Consider the following 23,908-nt stretch of genomic DNA (forward strand, 5'->3'; position numbering starts at 1 on the left):
TATATTCAAATATTTCAAGGAAAAATACAGACACTATGGTAGCTACTATTAAGTCGGGTTATTTGGTGGTGAAGCACTAGGTTGCTGAAACAGTCATGCTTTGAGCTGTATTGTTATTTTGTTATGTCCTCTTTTATCTCAATCTCTCCCTTATTCATTAAAAAATTAGTTATTTTTATGTTTTTTTAATTAACGAGAAAAATTTTAAAAATTAGCAGGATACATTATAGTAACTTTTTTGATTTCCTATTAACTTGTTTTGAAGTCCTGTAATGCTCCCACTTGTTTTGACTGATTAGACTCTGTTCTGCTCTGAATGACAGTATCAAGTTTGAGGGTATAGGCAACTACTTTGAAGGCAATAAGATTCACTAAGTTGCCCATTCTGGTTTGACTATTATCTCCTTTGGAAGTCCCATATTTACAATGTTTAAGTTTTATTGGTCTTGTTCTCTACTGTTTTTGTCCAACTTTATAATACCTGGTGAGATAGACAATTCTTTTTAAGGAAGCAAAAGGCATTATGGTAACCATTGTTGATAACCTTGTACTCTGTTTTTACATCATGTACTATGTCTATCCTTGGTTTTGACTGACAGCTTTGTTTTGCTGTATTTGACTTTATTCTCTTCAAAAAAAAGTAATAAGAACTAAGGTGTAATAAAACCCAAAATGTGTAAATTTTGTTGTAAAAAAGAGAGGGGGCAAAAAAGTGCTCTAAGGGATACAACTGCAAGTGTGTTTAGGGGTGTTAAATAGCTGACCATATTCATGTTTTTGATTGGATAATTGAACACAACTGTTTGCAGTCTGTTTGAATGTTCACTTTGTATGCTTTGATACTGTGACTTGAGCAGTTATCTTTAAGATGATAATGTGTAATCTATTAACTGGTGATTTCTTACTGTTGTTTTTTTTTTTTTTTTTTTTTTTGTAGTTCTGTATTACTTGTACCCTTTCACCGCTGTTTTGTTTTGTTTTTTCTCTTTTTCCTTTTAAATAAAATTTTAAAAAAAGGAAAACCTTTAGACATGGTGGTTGCTTCCTGCCTATCACTCTTACTAACGTGCTATAATACACATGTGTGAAACATTATATGGAATTATTTATCAGATTTTTTTGATACAGGGTCAGACTGTGAATTGTAGCATGGCCTTGAACTCACTTATCTCTCTCAGGCAAGCCTCAGATTCATGGTGATCCTCCTGACTCAGTATCCCAAGTGCTGGGAGTTTAGATGTGTTGCACCATGCCATGCCATTTTACATGTTTTGGAGTCTAATTATGTGCAGAATAAATTTCTAGAAGTATTGTTTCTGTTCTGAAGATGTGCACTTTTGTGAGCATGATATGTAATTATCACTTTTTGATTGCCAACAATCAGGGTCAGTTTTAATTGCAATCAATTAACTTTAACATTTTTATACAAATCATAGCTACAAGTATCAAGAAATTTGTGGAAATGCTTAGTAATTTATCCTCCAATATATATTATGGCTTTAGAGCACATTAATGTTAACATACAAATGGCACGTAATGTACAGACAGTTCCCACATATTCCCTGTACTATATATAAATCTATTTTTTTAACATCCTTCAGTAGTATGGCACCTTTGTTACAGCTGATGAATACTGAAATATTATTAAGGATTCCATGTTTTATTAGAATATTATGTTAGAGAGTTTTACAGGTTTTATATGGCCATGTATTTAGCATATTATTATTATTAAAATATGTCTACTAAAGTCAAAATGACCTGTGTTTCATTTATTTATCTCACTCTAAATACTTGCATCTACTGACTTTTTTACTGCTTCCATAGTACTGCCTTCTCTAGTCATGTAGTTTGAATCATCACATCTTTGGCTTATGAAAACTGTCATCCCCATTTATTCTTCCTTTATTTTTTAGATTCACGCCTCATCTCTATTGTTTTATAACATTCCATTGATTAAATGTGCAACAATTTATTCATCCATTTACCTGGTGAAGGCATCTTTGCATTTTCCATTATTTTATTGTAGAACTACAAATAGAGTTGCTATTAATATTTACATGCAGATTTTTTGTATTCAGAAGTCTGCAGTTGACTTAGAAAAACACCTAGAATTATTTTCTTGATCATATGATAAGTTTGTACATTACTTTATTAGAAACCACTAAGTAGTCTTTAAATTGGACTGAAGAGTTTCATATTCTGACAAACAATGAAAGATTACTTCTGTTCCTTCACATCCTTGCCAGCATTGGGTGACTTTTTCTTTGTTTGCATGTTGTTTTTTATTTGTCTTTTTCTTTTAGATTTGTTGTGTATTCAAGATACTTTCTGTCTGTGTTGCAACATGCAATTTCTTCTTCCTGTTTTACTTTTGTCTTTGAAGTTTGCTTTAAAAAGTTTTATTACACAGTTCTGCAATTATTTACCATTTTTTCTACTATGATTTCTCAGAGCCTTGGTCATACTTAGAAACAGACCTCTGTTTCATAGATAATGAACATTAATTCTATCATGACATATTCAAGTGTCTGTGGTTTATAATTAATCCAGGTATAAATTTACAATAGATATTATTTATAATGAAAGCTACCATTGCCATTGTTTTTTCAGATTACCATTCACTTTTCTTTATACTAATGAAAAATATCGCCTGCTATGAATAGAAAAGAAAGGAATGAACACATGGAAACAAAGCCTTAGTGAATGACCAGGGGAGGAAGGATTAAAGGGGAGTAGTGGAATGGGAAAAATGATAATGATAAAGATATATTATCAATAATGATTAAGATGTACTATATACAGGAACAAATTCCCTATGATGAATATGATCATTATGTATAGTGAATAGGTATTAATAAAAATATTAAAATGAATAAAAAGGAGTGGAATAGTATAGGAATATTTTTCCTTTTACATAATTCACATAACAAGAGCCTTATTGCTCATTTGTTTCTCTAGAGAGGATACACACAATGGAAACAAAAAGAAAAATCATTATGTCCATATAAATATATAGTGTTATATATATATATATATATATATATATATATATATATATATTATAAAGTTGAGAAAGTTAAACTGTATACACAATTCAGGAAAATAAAAATTTAAAATGTAATTTTTTTTCAAAAGATGCTGTTACCCTTTTATTGGAAGACATTATAGGATGCTGTATTACTACTTTTACTGGAGACCTTATAGGATGCTGTATACCACAGAAACTCACTACACCACTGGCCCTTACACAAGAAAATTTAAAATCCACGTGCAACAATCTCACTGGCCAAAGTTACCATGTAAACTGTTCACCATACTAATAACTTCTGGAAGATGCTGATCACCAATTTTAGCACTCCTTGTAAGTTAGACACCAAAACTTATATTAATCTTATGATATCAGAATAAATTTTGCATTAAAATATTTACACAAGTTTTCATTTTCCTGAAGTATATATATATTTTGTTCAGACTCTATATTCATATATATATATATATATATATATATATATATATATATATATAGTATATCTGTATGTATTAGACATTTGGTATATATGTTTGTTACATATGTATTATACAAAAAGCTTTTTATAAATATTCACACCTTTGTCTATATCAGTACAGCAAGAAAAGATAGTTACATATATCTCTATACACAGATTTTGGCATGAGCAAAATCTTTGGAAACAAGCAATTCTGCAAACATCCAACTTATTTTAATTTCTCCTATTTCATTTTAGACAAGTTATTATTCTTCAGTCTTACTTGACTCATATTTGAGAGGGAAAAATAAAATATTCATTGCTATAATTGCTATGAGTACTAAGTTGCTTATTCTCTGATAAGATACTGATACAGATGCTAGTGGTACTTTAAATGGTGACTTTACTTATTAGTTTAATATTGTCAAAATGATATGCTTTTGAAATTAATATTGTCTAAGTAAAAACAATGAATGAAATACATGTAAGACAACTTACCCTAATAATGCAGAATCATACATCCTACAGGCCCCTCGTGTTCCACAGATGGTGGTAGACCATTTTAAACACGTTGTATCAATAACAGCCCCAAAATATATTGGAGCTAACATTCCTCCTGCAATATGATATGAGAAACCAACAATTCATAGAAGATTTCAGAGTCAGGAAAACCAAAAATTGTGAAAGTCTCATTGTTTTGACCTAATTGTATGCAAAATACAAAACTATAGAGAACCTCAAAGGTCAAGATTGTTAGGCAAATTTTTGGTTACCCTCAAGAACTCCACTTTGGGGTACAAGCACTTCCCTACATGAACACACACAGCCATCTTCCCTAGACTCCTGGAATAAATTAAGTTCATCAACTGAGGTTAAACTGTACTTCTGATCCAAGTGAGGCAAGATATAAAAAGATTAAAGAGAACATAAGCCCTTCCCAAGAGAATGCAGATGGAAGAACAGAGGATCTCAGAAAAGGAAGAGAAACTGTGATCAAGAATATAAACAAAATCTAGAATACATGAAACAGAACCAAAAAGATTACCAGGAAACTATAAGCTCCATTGAAAGCTGGCAAAATGCCTTGACAGAAACTAAAGTTAGGCTTTTAAAACTTGAAGAGACATTTATGGTGTATGATCATGAATGAAAAGATCTCTTAAAAATAACAAGGAACCAGCAAGAAGCAATTCAAAGACTAGAATAATACAAAATGATTTATAACTTAAGAATAAAAAATGTGAGCAAAGAATCAGGAGTAACTACAAATGTACTACAAAGACTCTTCACAGATATAATTAAGGAAAACTTCCCCAGCATAGGAAAAAGAAATGATATCCAGATAAATGAGGCATACAAAACTCTAGCCACCTACAACAAAAACAAATCTACACCCAGACATATAATAATCAAGATTCCAGAAATTCACAAGAACAGAATGTTAAAAACAGCCAGAGAAAATATGCACCTTACCCACAATAGAAAAATATTTAAATAGAAAAATTATTAAAATAATGACAGACTTATCAACACAAACTCTCAAATCAAGAAGAGCCTGGGGGGAAATATTCCAAGCCCTTAAAGAAAATAATCTCCAACCAAGACAGATGTACCTGGAAAATTCTCTCTCAAAATTAATGGAGAAACAAGGTATTTTCAAGACAAGCAGGAACTGAGGGAGTTCATGGCCACCAACCCAGCCTTACAAAAAATACTGAAGGACATTCCAGAGAGAAAGAGGAAAAAATACCAGGATTCCAGCAACAGTGGCAGAGAGGCATCAATGAGCAGGGCAGAGAGTGGAATAAAGGAATGAAGTGCACAAATAATAGTAAAAGAATAAAATAGTAGAAATGAGGCAGAGATGGTAAGCTATAATCTTTAATATAGGTACCCTTGAAATTCTAAAAAAAAAAAAAAGAAACACAGACAGAGTAAATTAGGAGGCAGCATGCATCGAGATGTTTCTGAACAGGAAAGACAATCAACCTGAAAGAGGGTGTCATGGTTTATGTCTGTGTCCCCCAGGCCTCATGAGTTTGCATTGTGCATTTGTTATTGGTTCATTGTCTAGTGCTTGGATTGATGATGTCAGTCCTCCACCCACAAAGGGGTGGGGCCAATATGTGATATAATGGCAGGAAGAAGGTGTGTCTTGCTCGTTGACTGTTCCTGTTTGCTGTTTGCAGCCACCATGAATGGCAGTCCAGCCATGCCCACCTGCCTTGGAGCCAACTGAGTGTGGATTGAAACCTCTAAAAACTGTAAGAAATAAACCTTTCCTTTCTGAACTTGAGCATCAGGTATTTTGTCTCAGCCACAAGCATAAAATAACTAAGACAGAAATTTGGTACCGAGAGTGGGGTTGTTTGCTGTGACTATATCTGACCATGTTTTTTGAGAGGGTTTGGAGATGGTTGAGACAAAATTTGGAAAGGTTCAAACATGTTGCCTGGATGCATAGAGCTGGAGCAGCTTAGGCTGTTCTGAAGAGGAGATTCTGGTCAGAGCTCCAGAGACCAAAAGGCTGATAGAAAGCCTCATGGGAAAGACCAGGCTTGGGAGGTTTCTGCTGGAAAGAAGGACAGTATTGGTTGTTGGGCTCCACATGATGTGTGTTATGGCTTGGCAGAAAGTTTGTCTGCATTTTGCTCCTGCCCAGAGACTTTGCCTGAGACTGAGACAAAGGTCAATAGACTGATTAATCTTGAAAAAGAAATTAAAAAGCAAACAAACATTGAGGCTGTGGCATGGCTATTGTTGGGGGCTTTCAGCCAGCTTTATGTTTCGAATCAAGAGCAAAGAGTCGAGCAGGATAATTTCCAATACTGTGAGTTTGGCCAGAAGGAAAATTCCAGGAAGGCTGTGGATTGTAGAGACAGAGTTGAGATTTTGATTCCTGAGGAGAAGCAGAGAGATAAGAAAGATGGCCCCAGGGCATCCCAGGAAGCAGGTCCCAACCCTGTGCAGCCTCACAGCAAAGGTGAAAGAATTTGTTCAGAGGAGAAAGCTGCAGAGTGCCATGCTCCAGAATGGTGACAGAGGCCACGTGAGGTTCCAGAATGGCAACAGAGGCCACATGAGGTTCCACAATAGTGACAGAGGTCACATGAGGTTCAAGAATGGCAGCAAAGCAGCGAAACTTTTCATCACAATCAGGTAAAAAGAGCCCTGCAATCCAGGCAACTGACCCCTACAGCCAAGAGAGAGAAAAGTCTGGCTACTGCTCCAGCTAGCAGCAAACCTTGGCAGCATCCACAAGGTGTTGATTTTAGGTGCAAGGAAAATGCACATCCTGAGGGTAAGATGGCTTCCACCTTGATTGCAAAGGGCCTGGCTGGTCAAGCGGTGTGCTCTGGAGAGGGCAATTTGTAAAAATGTAAGGGTGAAGCCAAAGGTGCAGAGGACATCCCAGAAGTTTGGAAAAGCCAGAAATGTGGATGATCCAAGGAAGCTGCAAAAAGCAAGCAGAGAAGATTTAAGAAAAAATCTGCAGGAGTTAAAATTGCCCGAAGTGCTATGGGGGTGAAATCACGCAAGCCATTTGGAGCTTGTAACCAGATTGCTTCAGATGCTGAGTGTGAAACTCTAGGACTTAATGTTTGCCCTGCTGGATGTTGGACTTGCTTTGTTTCCATTATTTTAAATTCCCCTGTTTGTAACTTTTGGGATGGTAATGTTTATCTTGTGCCTTTGCATTTCAGAAACACTTAACCTTGTTTCATTTGTACAGGGGCTTAGAGTTAAGAGTTTGCCATAGATCTTGGAGAAGACTTGGGACTTGGACTGTTCAGCAATGCTGAAACTTAGGACTTTGGCAACTCTTGGAGTTGGACTAATTGTCTTTTGTATAAAGGATGTACATGAGTCCTGGGGGCCAGAGGTGGAATGTCATGGTTTATGTCTGTGTCCCCCAGGCCTCATGAGTTTGCATTGTGCATTTGTTATTGGTTCATTGTCTAGTGCTTGGATTGATGGTGTCAGTGCTCCACCCACAAGGGGGTGGGGGCCAGGATGTGATGTAATGGCAGGAAGAAGGCGTGTCTTGCTCTTTGCTGGTTCGAGCTTGTAGTCGGCGGCTGCCATGAACTGCAGTCCAGCCATGCCTGCCTGCCTTGGAGCCAACTAAGTGTGGACTGAAACCTCCAAAAACTGTAAGAAATAAACCTTTCCTTCCCCAACTTGGGCATCAGGTATTTTGTCACAGCCATGAGCATAAAGTAACTAAGACAGAGGATTAATAAACTGAGAGTCAAATATGAGAAAATGATGCTATACGTGACAGGAAACCAGAGAGAAATAGGAACAACTCATCCAGCAGCCACAGATAGATTGGAAAACTATAACACTTTTAGGCAGTGTAGAACAACACAGCTTGAAGGAAGGAAAACCTTTGTGGCTTTAATAAGTAAAGGAGTACAGCTTAACATCAAGCTCAGGGGTAAAAAAGTTTAGCAACACTCAGATAGATAAAAGGTTAGACCCCTAATCTAAAAACTAAAAGAGCTAGTGGGACCCAAAATATACAAAGCACCCTGAGAAAGGGAAAGAGAGGAATTGTCTACAAAAGGAAGGCAGAAGACATTGTCAAAAGTGTATCAGGATTTAAAAGTCACAGTAGTCTTATTGTTCTGTTTAGTTTGATTGTATTTTTTTCTGATCTATCTACTCATAATAGATTTGAGGGCACAGACAGCAAACCAAAAAGTAGCAGGTTATACCATGGTAACTATCATTAATTTCCTATTAATTTACACTGAAACTCTGTATTACTTAGATTGTCTTAATATGAATGATCTTATTTGAAGCTGGTTTGTTAGACAACTGTTTAGCCTCAATTGATTTTATTCAAATTTGGTATGCTTGATAGTATCAAGTCTAAGAGGAAAGGCAACTACTCTGAAGTTAACAAGATGTAAAAATATCCACTCTTGTTTTGCTTATTAACTGCTTTCAAGTCCTACAAAGTCTTCAAGGTTGTGTTTTTATTAAAATAGCTATGTGATATTATGTTTAATTATATTATGCCTGATGATGTGGACAATTCTATTGAAAATAACAACAGAAAGCATAGTAACTACTGTAGATCACCTAATATTGTGATTGTATATGTCTCTTTCATCTCATGTTTTTCTAGGAATTTATTATATTGTCTTGTTTTCATCTGTTTTTCTCTATAATACAGAAAGGATAAATATACATGTAGAGATTCACACATGGGAAGAATTACTAAACTATTTATGGGAACAGATTATACAATACACGATGCAATGAATAGATACTCTGAAGAAGAAGAGACACTAAGAAACCCAAAGCTAATTCTGTAGCATTATGATATAAAATCTACCAATACTATTAACTATTCAGAGTAATATTAGTCTAGTATCTTATGTTCAATTTTAGCATACATAAAGAAAAAGACAGCTACTACAAAAAGACTGAGAAACATTATGGTAGTCATTATTGACTTCCCCAAAATCAGGTCTTGAAGACCTAAAAAGCCTTCACCATTCTGTAATTATTTGATTAGTTCTATAATGTTTAGTGTATATTCAATGTGTGTGAAGATGGAGACAACTGTTTGGATGAAAGCAAGAGAAAATAAGATAGACAGTGAAGATCTCCACTGGACTTGTTTTGAAATCTGTGTTTCTTTTTTAAACTGTTTCCTTATAAACTGTTTTGTGCTATTTTGTTATTTTTAATCTTACCTCCTTGAGATAAAAAACAAGTGTGTAGGACTGATACCATATTACTAAGTTCTTGTTGGATCCTTGAGCAGAACTGTTTTCGATGTCCTTATTTTAATATCACTTTGTATGCTTTAATTTTGTAACTCAAGCAACTATTTCAAAGATGACAGCATGTAACATCAACTGGTGATTTCTTACTGTTTATTTTTCTGAAATTTTATATTGTTTCTACACTTTTTATTTTTTTTCTTTCTCTTTAAATAAAAAAATTTTCAACATAACTCATCACTCAATAGAAGCAAATTAAAACAACATTGAAATTCCATCTTTCCCTAGAAAGAATGGTTATTATCATGAAAACAACCAATAAAAAATGCTGGAGGGGATATTGGAAAAAGGAAACTTTCTCCACTGTTGGTGCAAGTGTAGACTGATACTAACACTGTAGAAATCACCGTGGAGAGTCCTCAAAAAACTAAGATTAGAGTCCCAATATGCCCAACTCTTCCCCTTTTGAGTGTTTTCCCAGAAGAATTTAAAGCCTCGTGTCGCAGTGATAAATGTGCCCTCATGTCCATAGCAGCACAATTTGAAATAGCTAAATTTTTAACAACCCAGGCACCCATATACCAAAGAACTAATTTTTTGAAGGATGTGATTTTTTCATTAAAATGCAGTACTACTCAGTCATAAAGAAGGATAAACTTGAGACTTTCATAAATAAATGGAAAGGACTCAAGGCCATACTCTTCAGTGACATAAATCAGTCTCACATGTGTAAACATCATATAGTCTCACTTGTGTAAGATGCTGAATACATAGGATGCAAAATGTACAACTGATTTTTTGGGAAGAAACTATTGAAAGAAATAGACACTCAGGTGGGGAAGAGAGAAAAAAGTAAGAGAAAGAGAAAAGTATGCTTAGATATATAACCAAGATATTTTAAATGGTTATACTGCTAGATTCTCTAAGTTCATTGAAAAAAAAAAGATTTATACTAATACTGACTTGGAGATATTTCACAGAGTAGCTGGTGATTTGATGTGAATATTTATCCCCTGCACTTAATATACTCATACCTAATGTTCGTGAAGTCAGTGAATTGAAACCCACTGCAAGAGACTTCAAATCAGGTCGAATCGTTCTGAAATAAGACAAAAGCAAAGAAACATTAAACATCTTTAAAACAGCATACTGAATTAAATATTAAATTGTTCCTATGTCATTTTTCTTCATGGTTGACTGAAACCCCTCAAGTGGATTGCCCACATTATATAGTTATTATTTTCAAGTTTAAAAGTTACACACTTCATTGATATTGTTATGGTACTTACTGTGTTATGATTTCATGATAGTTTCATAAACATTTTCACATTTTTTCTTATGAAAATCACATCAGAGCCAAAATCGTCTTTACTGCAGTGCCAACTTAAATGATACAGTTTTGTGTTTCTTTTCATCAAACTATTTGGAGACCATTAAGCAAACATTTATTAAGTACCTATGTCCTGGGAAATGACATGCTAATTTTGTTTTTGAAAGTAAAGAGAAAAAAAGATGATTCATATCAACTAAATGATTTGGAGAAGATATTTAATCTCTCTTAGACTCTAACTTTTTAAGTGAGCATTATAATGCTTCGTTCATGTGTTGTCAGAGCTCAGTGTAATGAGCAAGCAATTGATACCTCAAGTTTATTCACATATATTTGTTCTGTTATCCTCCCAGGAGTACTATGATTTTTTTGGAGGCCCTCAAAAGTGAGTGAGACAGCTAGGGGTTTTGGCAAATGCCGACAGGCCTACTTCCTTGGGAGGTGGATGCAGGATAATCATGTGAGCTCTGGAGTTCAAATCCAGATGGGATAAACAAGCCTGTCTAAAACACACAGTAGCCACAGCAATAAAACAGAAGAATAAAAGAAAAGGGACTTGAAATCTTGCAAAATTGCACAGAAAAATTCAGTTAAAGGTAATATAATAATATTTAACACTATAGTTATATATTACTAAAGAAAACAAGCATTCTGGTTCTGAGGAACTGCCAGATCAATGAACCTGAGGGACAGGAAGCTTGTCCTGTTATTGAGGGAGGTGGTACATGATACAACAAAGATGGGAAATTATAACAAAGGGGACATTAATTTCTCTATTAGTGTCTCTCTCTCAAATATAATTTCCAAGAGAGATTTGGGTAAGCCTGAGAGCTCAGGTTTCATTGATTCAATCTTCTCATAAGTGCCTGCAGAGTCATTTCTACTGCCTTTGATTTTTAAAGGATGCACTTACTTATGTTTTACTCTACAAGCATAACATACATTGTGAAACTTGTTAACAATTTTTCTTTTAAAACAGGGAGAGGCCAAGTATTCAGGACAACTGCGTAGACTACTACATAAGGTTAATATTTTCCTAAAATGGGTCACAAACCTCAACAGCAACCCAGTAGAAATTGTACAGGTGTATGATATAGTGACACACACATGAGAACAATCACAAACAGCCCCACATTCATGTGTGTGCACACTAACATTCTGCCACAGGTTCATCCCCCACCTCACTCATATTTACACTCACATGTAGGTGTGTTCATGCACCCACCATCTTCAAATAAGTAATTATCACTGCGGTGTGACCTCTACTTCAAATCTGCTACTGTGCACTTCAGTACACTAAAGGACCTCTCGGTATGAATTCATCATATAAACCACTGTAAGTGTGGTATTTTTAACTATTATAGAAGCTCTTCTTTATACAGATGAATTACATTTCATTGAAACTCTATTGCTCACACTAATTACAACCACCAGGAACTATTTTTTCTAAGAAGATTTCAAACAAGCCCAAAACATCCTGTCACACACAGAATATAATAGTCGGGTTACATTTTGAAAAAGATTGAGGCAAAATTAAATCTTATACATGACATTGTCACTATAAATCTAAAAGGCCTCTCTGATGCACAGATACAGAACAGGACCTTGATTCTCTGCTTTCTTCAGTCTCCTCTTTCCTAGTCTTTTCCATTTTGCTCAGTGGCTCAGTACAGAACTCTGAGAACATGCTCACACTCTCCTCTGTAGAGGATGCCAATTCATTTCATCTGCAAAATCAATTGGCTTTGTCATTTAAAAAGAAAAACAAAAACACTGAGACTCAAATCACTGATCACACCCCTTTCTATAAAGTCTTGCCCTGGTTTGCCTCTAGCTGCCTGATTTCTGGGACTGGCTCTTCTCATTTTTCTGAGACCCAAAATAACAACTCCATATCTTGTTGCCACCCAGCAGGCCTTGCTGGGACACAGCACACATGTGCTGTCTGCTTGGCTAAGTCACAGAGCACTGGGCACAAGAGCACATTAGCCCCTGCTATCTCAGCAGTCACCACAAAGCCACACAGACTCTGCCATTCAAGCTCCTCGCTTCCCTGATTCCTTACTCTCTACACACTCCTAAGTCAGTCAATAAAACCCCACTCAATAAACTTGAGTCTGATTCTTCTATGAAGTCATGTGAGAAAGTCTTGCCAAATTCCTGCTGGCCATGTCCTGAGTTGCCGCCATTTATCAACAATCACTTTGCTCAGTCAAGCCCCTTCTTGTGGACAATATGTGGAGTCTTCTGTTTTCCATTATATGATTTCTGCCTCACTTCAGATTATTTCTGATTTAGCAGCCAGAGCAATCTTCTAATTGGGTAAATCAGCAGTGCAACCCGAGAGCTCCATCTCTCTTCTTGGCTTCAATGTACTTAGAAGATATTCCAATGTCTTGACCATGACAGACGTGATTTGTACTCCCCTAGATCTCTCACTGTGCTTTCATTTATTTCTTACTCATACCTCGCATGGCTGCATATCTCACAGCTCTCATTGCTCCCAGGGTTAGGAGGGTGAGAGGAGAGATAAAGAGAGGGCAGTCACTGAAATACAGAAAACTGAGATGATGTGGAGCCCGCTGACCCTATGAGATGGAAGGAATGAAGAAGCAGGACTATAATAAGGAGCCAGAGCTCAAGGGCTGAAGCACATTTACTTATCCACTTGGGAGGTTGGAAATCATGAAAAAATTCCACCGAGGAGTTGATCCACGTGGCGTGTCCAGTGTTCCTGAGACTAGAGCAGCCTATTCCTGTGACTTGCCTCAGGTGTTCATGTTCTTGAGGGATTTCTGGGGCCTTGTACATCTCTGGTCTCCAGTTCAGGCGAATCCCCACACAATTGTATGGAGTATGCTCGGCCATGGGGCCTTTGCCTCTGCTTCTACACTTCTCTGCATTGATAGCTCTTTTCTGGCACCATCTTTGTATGGCCGGGAGTCTCAAAATTCATCTCGTAATCCAGATTACAACCTTCAATTACAATCTAATTACAACCTTCAGCGTACAGTGTCTGGACTAGTATCATTCACTGGCCTTTTCAATGTGTCTATTTTCTTAATATGATTTATTTTTGTTTCTAGTAAGCAATATTTACTTTATTTCCAAGTTTTTTTATTACTAATTTTCCTGCAACCATTACACACACACACACACACACACACACACACACAGATGAATTTGAAGTTAAATCAAAAGTTTTATCAGTTTTAGTCACCGCTGCAATTAAATATATAGATCTGAGCCTGTTGCCTGAAATGAAGAGATACTAACTGAGTCAATGTCACCATTTTTGTTTAGCCTAGCTTAGGCAATAGTTTATGATGTAAATTGAAAAAGAAATACTAAATTCAACTATATACTGTGTACTCACTCTTAAGTTTTTTTCATAAAATGTTAGTAAAAGTTTTGTAAGTAGTTTTTGCAAGTGGTAATGCTGATTTACTCAAGTTTTTAGAAAAATTAGAAAAATTATCATGTGTAATAAAACAGTACTTTCTAAAATTATCATATTTTCATTTAAGTATTATTGTGATTCAAGCTAGTATGACTGAGATGATTTTCTATAAGTTAATGAAACTATAATTTAGCAAAAAGAAAAGTATATGCTTTGAAGAAGCATTTTGATGTTAAGATAACTATCTGTAAAATAATTTAGTGTAAGTAATTTGGAAAGATTGGGAGTTAGAATAGAATTTGAATTTCTGTGGTCTCAATTTACAGTTCTGTAGACAATCCAATAATACTTAAGACCCCTTCTTCTTTGAGCTTTTGATAATACAATTGTAATCAAGTAGGTAGGGTTAAAAACATAATTAGATGTTAAATAGGTCATCATTCTTTTGTATACACAGTTCCAGGTCTATACCAATCTTTAGATGATTTCACAGGAGCTTTTTTATACTACGCCACAGTTTGTTCCAAAAAATGCTTCTTCTCATTCCTCAAACATTGTAGCACCTTCGTGCATGAAGATAAGGGCATCTGGCCCTCTCTTCAAATATCCCCTCTTTCAGCTACTTGGTCTTTTAACCTATAGAACAAATGTCACATCTTTTGAGAAATACATTGTGACTGGTCCCTCACAGTACCTGTCTTCAATTCAAAAGTAGATTTCCTTATTTACTATGTTTCACACCAATCTTTTTTTTTTTTTTTTACTGATTTTTAACAGGAACACTATGTGTCTATTATTGAAGCTCCTTTGTTTCTTCAGTTTTTCCTGTTGTATTCAGTCTAACATGAGTGGTAAAACACATTTTATTTGCTGCATGTACCATGAAATATTCTTCATCAAGCATAGTATTTGTTTTAGATATATAATAAATAAGGAAGAAAATTGAATTCATTTCTTATCATTTTCTCTTTTGTTTACAACAATATTATGAGACACTGAGTGAAAAGCCATTGTTTGGAAGAATTAAAAGCCGTGAATTATGGTAATTTACTGAGGCTTAAATTAGATCCAGTGCATAAATGTTCTCTTTCAATGAAATCAAAATATGACTACCCACGCTTATCGGGATGGAAAGCAGCTCCAAATGAAAACTTATTTTAAATTCATAGAGATATTCTGACAGTGTACGTAATGGTCAGTTTGTGTCTTAACATTCTTAAGAAACCTAGTACAGAATCTGAATTCCATGATTAATTAATGGGAGACAAAATGATAGTAATTCTGGCATCCAAGTATCACAATAATTCCAAGAAGTTGCATTACTAATTAAAATATAGCAAGGCATGAATTTGGGTCCAAATGATGTAAAATATTAAATATTTGGGGGAATCATCCTTAGATTTGCTTATGCACTTATTACAAAAAAATACTTTAAAAATTCATACTCACCTCACAAGAAGCAAGACAAAAGGAGTGGCTCCCAGTGATACAAAAATATTAAGCAAAACTTGCACACTTATATGAAAGTACAATTTTTTTTTGCAACCATCATCTCTTGGGCATTCACCCAAGTGAGCCGAAAAATTTGTATTGAGGAAACTCGATACTTTGATACAGCTACAGTTATAGTACACCTAAAAAACAGTTTTTGAAATATTCCAAAATAAATTTTCAAAACCTGATAGAACTATATTTCATTATATTTAACTAAAAATTAGCTATAGAAACTAATATATTTACTAATTTAAACTAGTAGATTATTTTTAAATTATTAAAATACCTAGCTGAACAGCTAAAAGGCACAATAGTTAACTGCACACCTTTCCAGACAAGGAAATATAACTCATTTTTAAAATTAAATTCATTTCTAAATTGAAATTGGGACAAAACTCAAATATCCTGTAATATTCTCAACATAGAATTCAACTAAAAGAAAAACCTGATTCAGATCCAAAGCAAGACTTTTAAATGAGGCTTGTGTATACAACATGACAGGTATCACAATGATTGAAAAGACTAGAATATTTTTATGTATCATTTTAATGGGAACATTAATTATAGGAAGATTTCATAAGTGGTTGTTAAATGTAAACCTATGATCTTGATTACAGAACTGAATGAAGATAATTCTAATACTCACATTAGGATTTTCATCACCACCTCTAACTTTGCATCCAGCCAGACAAGGTGACAAGTAAGTTATTCCATTGCTACCACAGACTGGTTCCCACTGATGTTCATCACAGTTGCAGTCAGAGTTGCAAAGAGACAGTGGTACATTTGCATGAGATGTCACTGGATTAAGTCTGAAAATAAATAAGAGATGGATATAAAAATAGAAAAGAGGGAGATAGAGGAACAGAAGAGAGAGGAGGGAAAAAACAGAGAAGAGGGGAGTACGTTATCTTGCTTGTAAATAATAAAGAAAGGAGTATAGGAGAGTTGGCTTGTATGGTCTCTAATGTTCTTTCAATCTCTAGAATCCAACATTTTGCTGTCATGATTTACTAAAGCACAGTGAATGGGAATAATCAAGACTGTCAGCAATAAAAACAAGTGGAAAGATAAATTAGAATTAGATGACAAAATCTGCAAGAGTATGATAAAGACTGACAAAAGAAACATGGGAAGATTGTAACATTAGAATTGACACCTTAGAGATCCTAAAGTTTGAAAACTCAGAGCTTAAGAGTAAATAACACTAACGGATATGGTTACTGACCTGTCATCCAAGGAACTTTGCTTCGGTAAGAAACTACTAACCTTAAGATGCTAGCTGTAATCAGCAGATCTCATCTTGTAATCATAGTACATCTTTTGATTTAGGGTAGACTTCAGTGCTAAGAATACTTGATACTATGTAATAGCAGTGAATAAGCAAAGATTTTCAAAGTCTAATATGAAATTTTGTGTAGCTTGTTTAGTATTTATATTTACAATGAAATTGTACTTCATTTGACAGTATTACTTTTCATAAATAAACAATTCAGAAAAGTGTCAGGACATGTTCTCATATATAGTTTTTAAATTCCAAAGAGAACTGTAGATAATCGTCGCTCACTTTGGAGACTATCATCTATATTGCAATCATTACCATCCCAGTTTAGAACTTATGACTAAGAGATTTAGGATCAGTGCTGAAGACTAAAACTTTTGGAGTAAAATTCCTAAATGTGAAGAAGAATCTTTCACAGTATGTTATGATATTTTGGAGTATATAATTTGTGGTTTTTTGTAAGCCTTAATTCTCATATGTATAAAATGAGGGAAAAGGTACCCACCATTCACTGCAACCACCCTGGCAAATAAGTTACCATTATTACAACCTGCTTTAAAGTAGAAATAAAAACCAAACCTTTAGGTTGCAAGAAATATAAAGTGTGCAAATTTATAAGTAAAAGTAAAAAATTCAAAAGTAAAAGTTAAGTCAAACTTTAATTAAAATCGTTTTCTCCTCTAATTTCCCAGAGTCTCTTCATTGCTTAACATATTAAATGATTATACAAACCCATCATAGGTCAAAGTTAAGCCAGCAACCGATTTGCTTTCACATAAAATAGGAAAATATACTCCGTGGATAAATAAGCTCATGGATGAAGTAAATATTGCGAATTTGCCAATTCCAACTATGGATAATTTCAGTTTTTTAACAAGATATCCTCCTAGAAATATTCCAATCGCCACAGTAGGTAAGACTATGACTCCTAGAAACACAAGGGAGAAACATTGTAAATATATTAGTATAGCTTTTCTAATACACCTTTACATATACACACAGTGTATATCAACACAATTCATTTACTCATTTTTTTCCCAAAGTGGAAGCATTGCAGGTCAAAATTAAGAAAAAAAGAAACAATGTAGGAGAGATAAAAGTAATTTCTTCCAGCCAAAAATGAGGAGTTGCCTTCTTTAATTACAAAGGCAATGAATAGACAATATTTGTGTCTGAATAAGTGTTTAATATCATCCCAAAAAATCACAAAAATGCATAATCTTTCTCCTTATGTGAATTGTTTCTGTTACTTAAAATCCTTTGCCTTTTCAAAATAAAGAGTCCTGGCACTTAAAATCTAGCACAACTTTCATTCTCTAGAATTAAGTATTTGAATTAGTATGCATTCCATATTTGTTAATACAAATTAACACGCAGAACTATATATGGTATTTAAAATGTTGGATTCCTTTGTAACTTTATTTCAGTCCCCTGTAAAGCAATTAAAGAAGACTCCGCTAACAAAAAATCTAGCTGAGTTACAGGAAATCAAAACCTAACCTTGACAGTTAAACTTTATATTAAGTTCAATCAGAGAATTATATAACCTGAGGCAATATTTTAAGAAAATCATTTTCACATTATTCATTTTTATATACATATGATATAGTTACGTATCACTTGATATATATTTAGTTCATCAAATGCTTAGTATTTACAGTATTTTTATTAACTTTTTAAATAATCGGTTTCCATAAGCTATTATATGTAGGTATTATAATATAAAATTCTAAAATAAGAATTTATTTAAAATCATGCTTAGTTTAATGGTTTATTTACAGTAGTTGCTCTTTTGAAAAAATCAGTGGCCTGTTTTGTAAGTAGTTCAGTTCTAATTTCAAAAATCCATGAATTATAGAATTATATTGATCCAATTTTAAAACAATTTGTTTTAGCATCTCAACACTAAAGTGTAAAATCTGACCATATAGATACAATGTATAAATGTTCCACTCAACATGCAATTTTTCCTTTAGAAACTCCTAAAACATAAGCAACAATTTCAAGGGTGGAACACTAACTGACGTATTCAGTAAGGTTCAAGAGAGTATATGGAAATTTTTGCTGAAATATAAAATTCTATTCACAATAAATTGCCATTTGGAACACAGCTACTCAATATACAAAGAAACAAGAACAAATGTACCTTACCCATATAAAAGTTAGCCTCAGATGCTGTCACACCATACTGTTGTTCTAGGTTTTTAAACACATAGGTAATTGTACCAACTAAATGGCTGGTCATTATCAATGTCAAGATTACATACAAAATATAAAGGCGATTGGTAAGAAGATATTTCATAGAACTTAAAAAATCTTAAAAAGATGAAAATAGACACTATTAATATAAAGCAAGTTAAATACATGTTATTATGATATTCATTACTGTTATGTAAAATATATGATATGATATACATTAATACACACCTAAAGTTACTTTCCTGAAACACTACTGCCAGTAGTTTTAAAACTATATTCCTTTGCTATTTTCCATATATGGTTTAGCAAATTTTGCCCCAAAATTAAGTTCTATATATGCATTGTTTTATATCCAGTTTTGCACTTATAATCTTTGCTTATTACAATATTTTAGATATTACATATACTAATTCATTTAGTATTTGTTCATTCAGCCAAATTTGGTGCTCAGTTTGGTACCATGCAACATTCTACTGGTTTGAAGAACAAGATAATCCATCATGCAATGCATCTCAGATTTAGTACCATATAACTATTACATTAATAATTATTAAATTAAAACATTAACTGTAAGAATATTAAAAATTCACAAAAATAAGAACACTGAGGTCCACAAATAATAAAGTCCAATGTAACATAATGAGGACTGTGGATTTAGATCAGTGATATAAGCACCTGTCATGGTTTATGTATGTGTCCCCCAGGCTTCATGAGTTTGCCTTGTTCATTTGTGATGGTTCATTGTATAGTGCTTGGATTGATGGGGTGAATGCTCTACCCACATAGCAGTGGAGCCAAATGTAATATAAGGCAGGAAGAAGGTGTGTCTTGCTCTTTGCTGGTTCGAGCTTGCAGTGGGCAGCTGCCATGAACTGCGGTCCAGCCATACCCGCCTGTCTTGGAGCCAACTGAGTGTGGACTGAAACCTCCAAAAACTGTAAGAAATAAAACTTTCCTTTCCCAACTTGGACATCAGGTATTTTGCCTCAGCAAGGAGCATAAAGTGACTAAGACAAAACTTGGTACCGAGGAGTGGGGTCGTTTGCTGTGACTATACCTGGCCATGGTTATCAAGAGGCTTTGGAAATTGCTTGTGGGCAGACATTAGAAAGGTTCTGGCTTGTTGTTTGGATGCATCAAGCTGGAGCAGCTTAGGCTGTTCTGTAGAGGAGATTCTAGTCAGAACTCCTGAACATACTCATAAGTGAAATAATTCAAACTCACATGTATTAACACCAAATAGTTTCCCTAGTGTATGTAATGATAGGAATACATAAAAGTATGTGGTAATCATGATAACCCATTGTATTGATTTGAAGCCTTATAATGTTTTCATTCTTTACTTGGAATGGTTTTATTCTAGGTTGTTTTAATTTATTGTGATGTTGTGAACAGCTATTTTGAAGAAAATAGACATCATAATACCTAGTGCTGATTTAATATCATCTTGTTTTGAATTCCCATCAAGCTTTTGCTCTTCTGTCTCCACTGGATTTATCATGTTGTATTTTATTGAATTTCATTATATATGATAGATCAAACAAAATTTTTTATAAAGAAGGACACAATATAGAAACCATTGTTCATTTTCTGTTAGTTGGTTCTAAATACACTGTAATACTTTCATGCTCTTGAATGGTTTTACACTGTCTTGATATGTTTGATGCTGTAGTATACAAAGTTATATACAAATATTTCAAGGAAAGAGACACCATGGTAACTACTGTTATGTCAGGTTATCTTGTGGTGAAACACTATGTTGCTTAAATTGTTCTGCTGTGACCAGTGCTGTTGTGTTGTTACGTCCTCAATCTCCTTTATTTACTTATTTATTTATTTTTAATTAAGGGAAAAAATAAATAAAATATAGTCTGATATATTAGAGTAACAATTTTGATTTCCTATTAACTTGATTTGAAGCCCTGTATTGCTCTCACCATCATGTTTTGAGTGATTTTACTCTATTCTGTTTTGTTTGACAGTATCAAGTTAGAGGGTATAAGCAACTACTTTGAAGACAGTAAGATTCACTATGATTCCCATTCTGGTTTGACTATTATCTTTTTGTGAAGTCCTGCAAGTCTCCAATGTTTCAGTTTTATTGGTTTTGTTCTGCACTGTTTTGTTCAATTTTATTATACCTGATGATATAGGCAATTCTTTTTAAGATAGAAGAGGCATTATGTTAACCATTGTGGATCAATTTGTATTCTGTTTTCACATCATATGCTATGTCCACCCTTTTGATTTGACTAACTTTGTTTTGTTTTTTCACATTTGGTTTTATTCTCTTCAAGAAAAGTAATAAGAACTGTGGGAGTAATAAAACTCAAAATGTGTAACTGTTATATGTGTAAAAAATAGAGGAAAGGAAAGTGCTCTAAAGGGTATAACTGCATGCACATTTAAGTGTGTAAGATAGATAACCATGTTACTAAGTTATTGTTAGATTTTGAACAGAACTGTTTGCAATCTCACTGTTTCAATGTCCACTTTGTATGCTTTAATTTTGTAACTTGAACAACTATTTCTAAGATGAAAACATGTAATCTATTAACTAATGATTTCTTTCTATTTATTTTTTTTTGAAATTCTGTATTACTTTTACACTTTTTCTGTTTTTTTTTCTCTTTAAATAAAAAGGAGGAGTCAAAGGGCAGATAAGAAAGTGGGGAGAAAAAAGTTGTACTATGCAAGAGCTGGAAATATAAATCAGGGATACAGTGCCTGCCTGGCAAGCAAAAGATCATGAGTTTGATTCCCAAAACCAAAAATATACCCAAAATATATATCATTTATATGTACAAATTCCCTATGCTGAATGTTATTGTGTGTATCTAAAATTTACCAATATAATAAAAATTTTAAAGGAAAAAATTTATATATATATATATATATATATATGACATCTAAAGAAAACTCAGCTACTAACTTGTGACACAAGGTTAAATTGCAGTAGTAGCAAAGAATGAAAAATAAGGCCAACATTATAATAAGTTTGTACCCATTTAAATTTCCAAAATTAAGAGACAGCGCTAAGAAGGGGAGATAAGCAAACAAAAGATGGGAAAAGACAAAATTTTAAGAATAAAATGGAAAATTAATAAACAGGAAGAAGGGTTCAATGGAGGGGTGGAGAATGAGAAAACAAACAGGAACCATAAGTGTCATGTAAAAAAAAAATAAATATCACATACAGGTACAAACTCCCTTAGGTGAATATGATCATTATTTATTCCTAATTTGTCCTATAAGTTTATAAAATAAGGAAGCTCACATAATATAAAAAATAAAAGTTCTTGCATATGTTCTTATTAATGTGTGTGTTAACTTTCAAAAACTGCTACTTCAGTCATGTGCTGATAAATATGTAACAAATGACACTCAGGGAAACAAGTCCTGCTTCATAGTATTTCCCTATTTCCACAGCAAAACTGGTGATAAATTCTTCTGGGATGAACAATTTCAAGATATTAATATGCTTGAAAGCATCATAGTTGTTTTTGGTGAGACAGTACAGACTGTCTCTAACACATCATTGTTCCAGGGTTGAATTTTGGAGAAAAAATAAAGGGAGTAAATTAAATTGCTGATAGGAGGCCAGATGAGGGCAGTAATTGAGAATGTACAAAGCCATGAAATATGAATTAGAAAACATCGCCCAAGGTTAACCAGGGCATGCTTAGTCTTTTAGTATTTCACCCACTTTTCCCATATCAGAAGTACTTTTGATAACTCACTGTTTTAACCATTTTTCCTCTAGCTGCTGGGGATCATGGCTTCTTAGTAGTTTTCCATTGGTGTGTAGACCTTATATTAGAAAGAAGGCGCTAGCAAAGAGTGAACATCCTAATTCAAATTAATCACTGCAGTATTTTAACTGTGTCTGTGCTTCTACTTTATTTTGAACATTGGAACATTTGAACAAGGAAACTTTTCTTTGGGAAAATTTCCACTAAAAGTAATTTTATTTTTAGTACCTACTAGAGTTTCAGAAAAATTTTGGGACTTCCTTCTGACTCCATGTCTATGCCTAAGAATGAAGTTTAACCTGAGCCCAAGGACATTAAGCTAATTTATTGTAACTGTCTCTGTGTCTGTTCTTCTCAACACTAACCAAATTCTTGGAAAGTATGAAAATTCTTGGAAAACAGAGACAATCTACTATCACTAGGGCATAGTACAGCACCTGTGCAATCTGCTCCTTAAGAGAATTAGTGAAGTATTATAGTACATTTAGCTCTCACTAATGTGCTGTTAGATAATTATGAAATGAATACATATTCTGGTTAGTGTGTAATATGTGTTTTAGTTTTTGCTTGTTTTCTCCAAAGAAAGGTGACAACCTATTTCTATTCAAATGCTCAATACCAGGGAAACATATACTACATTTAATAGGAGTTTTAGAAACATAAACAGGTAAATTTACCACATAAAGAGCCAGCTCCTGAACACTTTGATGTGTCATTATTTTGGAATATTCACTCCTTCTCACAGGTATTAACACTTCCATATAGGTTATGAATGTAAAATACTTACCAGTCATAGAAATACCTTGACCTTGATCGGTCAAGTTAGCTGGTTGATTGTTTTGTTTGTCTGTCTTGAGTCCCCGCAAAGATGTTGAAATGTTGCTTCTTGGTTTCTGTGGTTCATCTGGACTCCGAGGTAGGAAAAAGAATGGTATGGAAGAAATAATGGACAGCAGTCCAGACATAAGGAAACCAAGCCACCAAACACCAACCCAACGGGCATCTTGGGGAGTTATTTTGATGCTGCCTAGAATAAATAATTAGCAAACAGTCAAAAATCATCCCTCAATAACATAAGATATGGGAAACTGATAATAACTGTTTTGCTCAATAGAAGAACAAAGTCAACCTCAGTCCTAAGGTATGACTTTCTTATCATATTTCATCACCTCTGAAACTGGACCAAGTCTAACATCTGATGACATTAAAAAAAAATCTGTTATTC

At 34.0% G+C, this 23,908-nt stretch overlaps 1 protein-coding gene across 3 annotated transcripts in view; it reads right to left on the reverse strand.

Moving 5' to 3' along the window:
• The window catches only part of LOC100719136 (solute carrier organic anion transporter family member 1B3-like), an 82,654-nt gene that overhangs the window by 21,093 nt on the left and 37,653 nt on the right, over positions 1 to 23,908 (reverse strand). Inside the window, exons 8-14 of one of the 3 annotated variants that reach the window (XM_063238331.1) lie at positions 23,471 to 23,710; positions 18,884 to 19,048; positions 17,465 to 17,660; positions 16,097 to 16,262; positions 15,406 to 15,590; positions 10,261 to 10,325; positions 3,984 to 4,101 (exon numbers count right to left, since the gene is read on the reverse strand). In XM_063238331.1, coding sequence (XP_063094401.1) covers positions 3,984 to 4,101; positions 10,261 to 10,325; positions 15,406 to 15,590; positions 16,097 to 16,262; positions 17,465 to 17,660; positions 18,884 to 19,048; positions 23,471 to 23,710 — 1,135 coding nt within the window. The remainder of the gene's footprint in view (positions 1 to 3,983; positions 4,102 to 10,260; positions 10,326 to 15,405; positions 15,591 to 16,096; positions 16,263 to 17,464; positions 17,661 to 18,883; positions 19,049 to 23,470; positions 23,711 to 23,908) is intronic. The other 2 variants (XM_063238332.1, XM_063238333.1) reach the window with 2 other exon arrangements.

This window comes from Cavia porcellus, unplaced genomic scaffold (assembly GCF_034190915.1).
Source record: "Cavia porcellus strain 051 isolate PalLab524CR breed Dunkin Hartley unplaced genomic scaffold, mCavPor4.1 scaffold_27, whole genome shotgun sequence".
Taxonomy (NCBI): domain Eukaryota; kingdom Metazoa; phylum Chordata; class Mammalia; order Rodentia; family Caviidae; genus Cavia; species Cavia porcellus.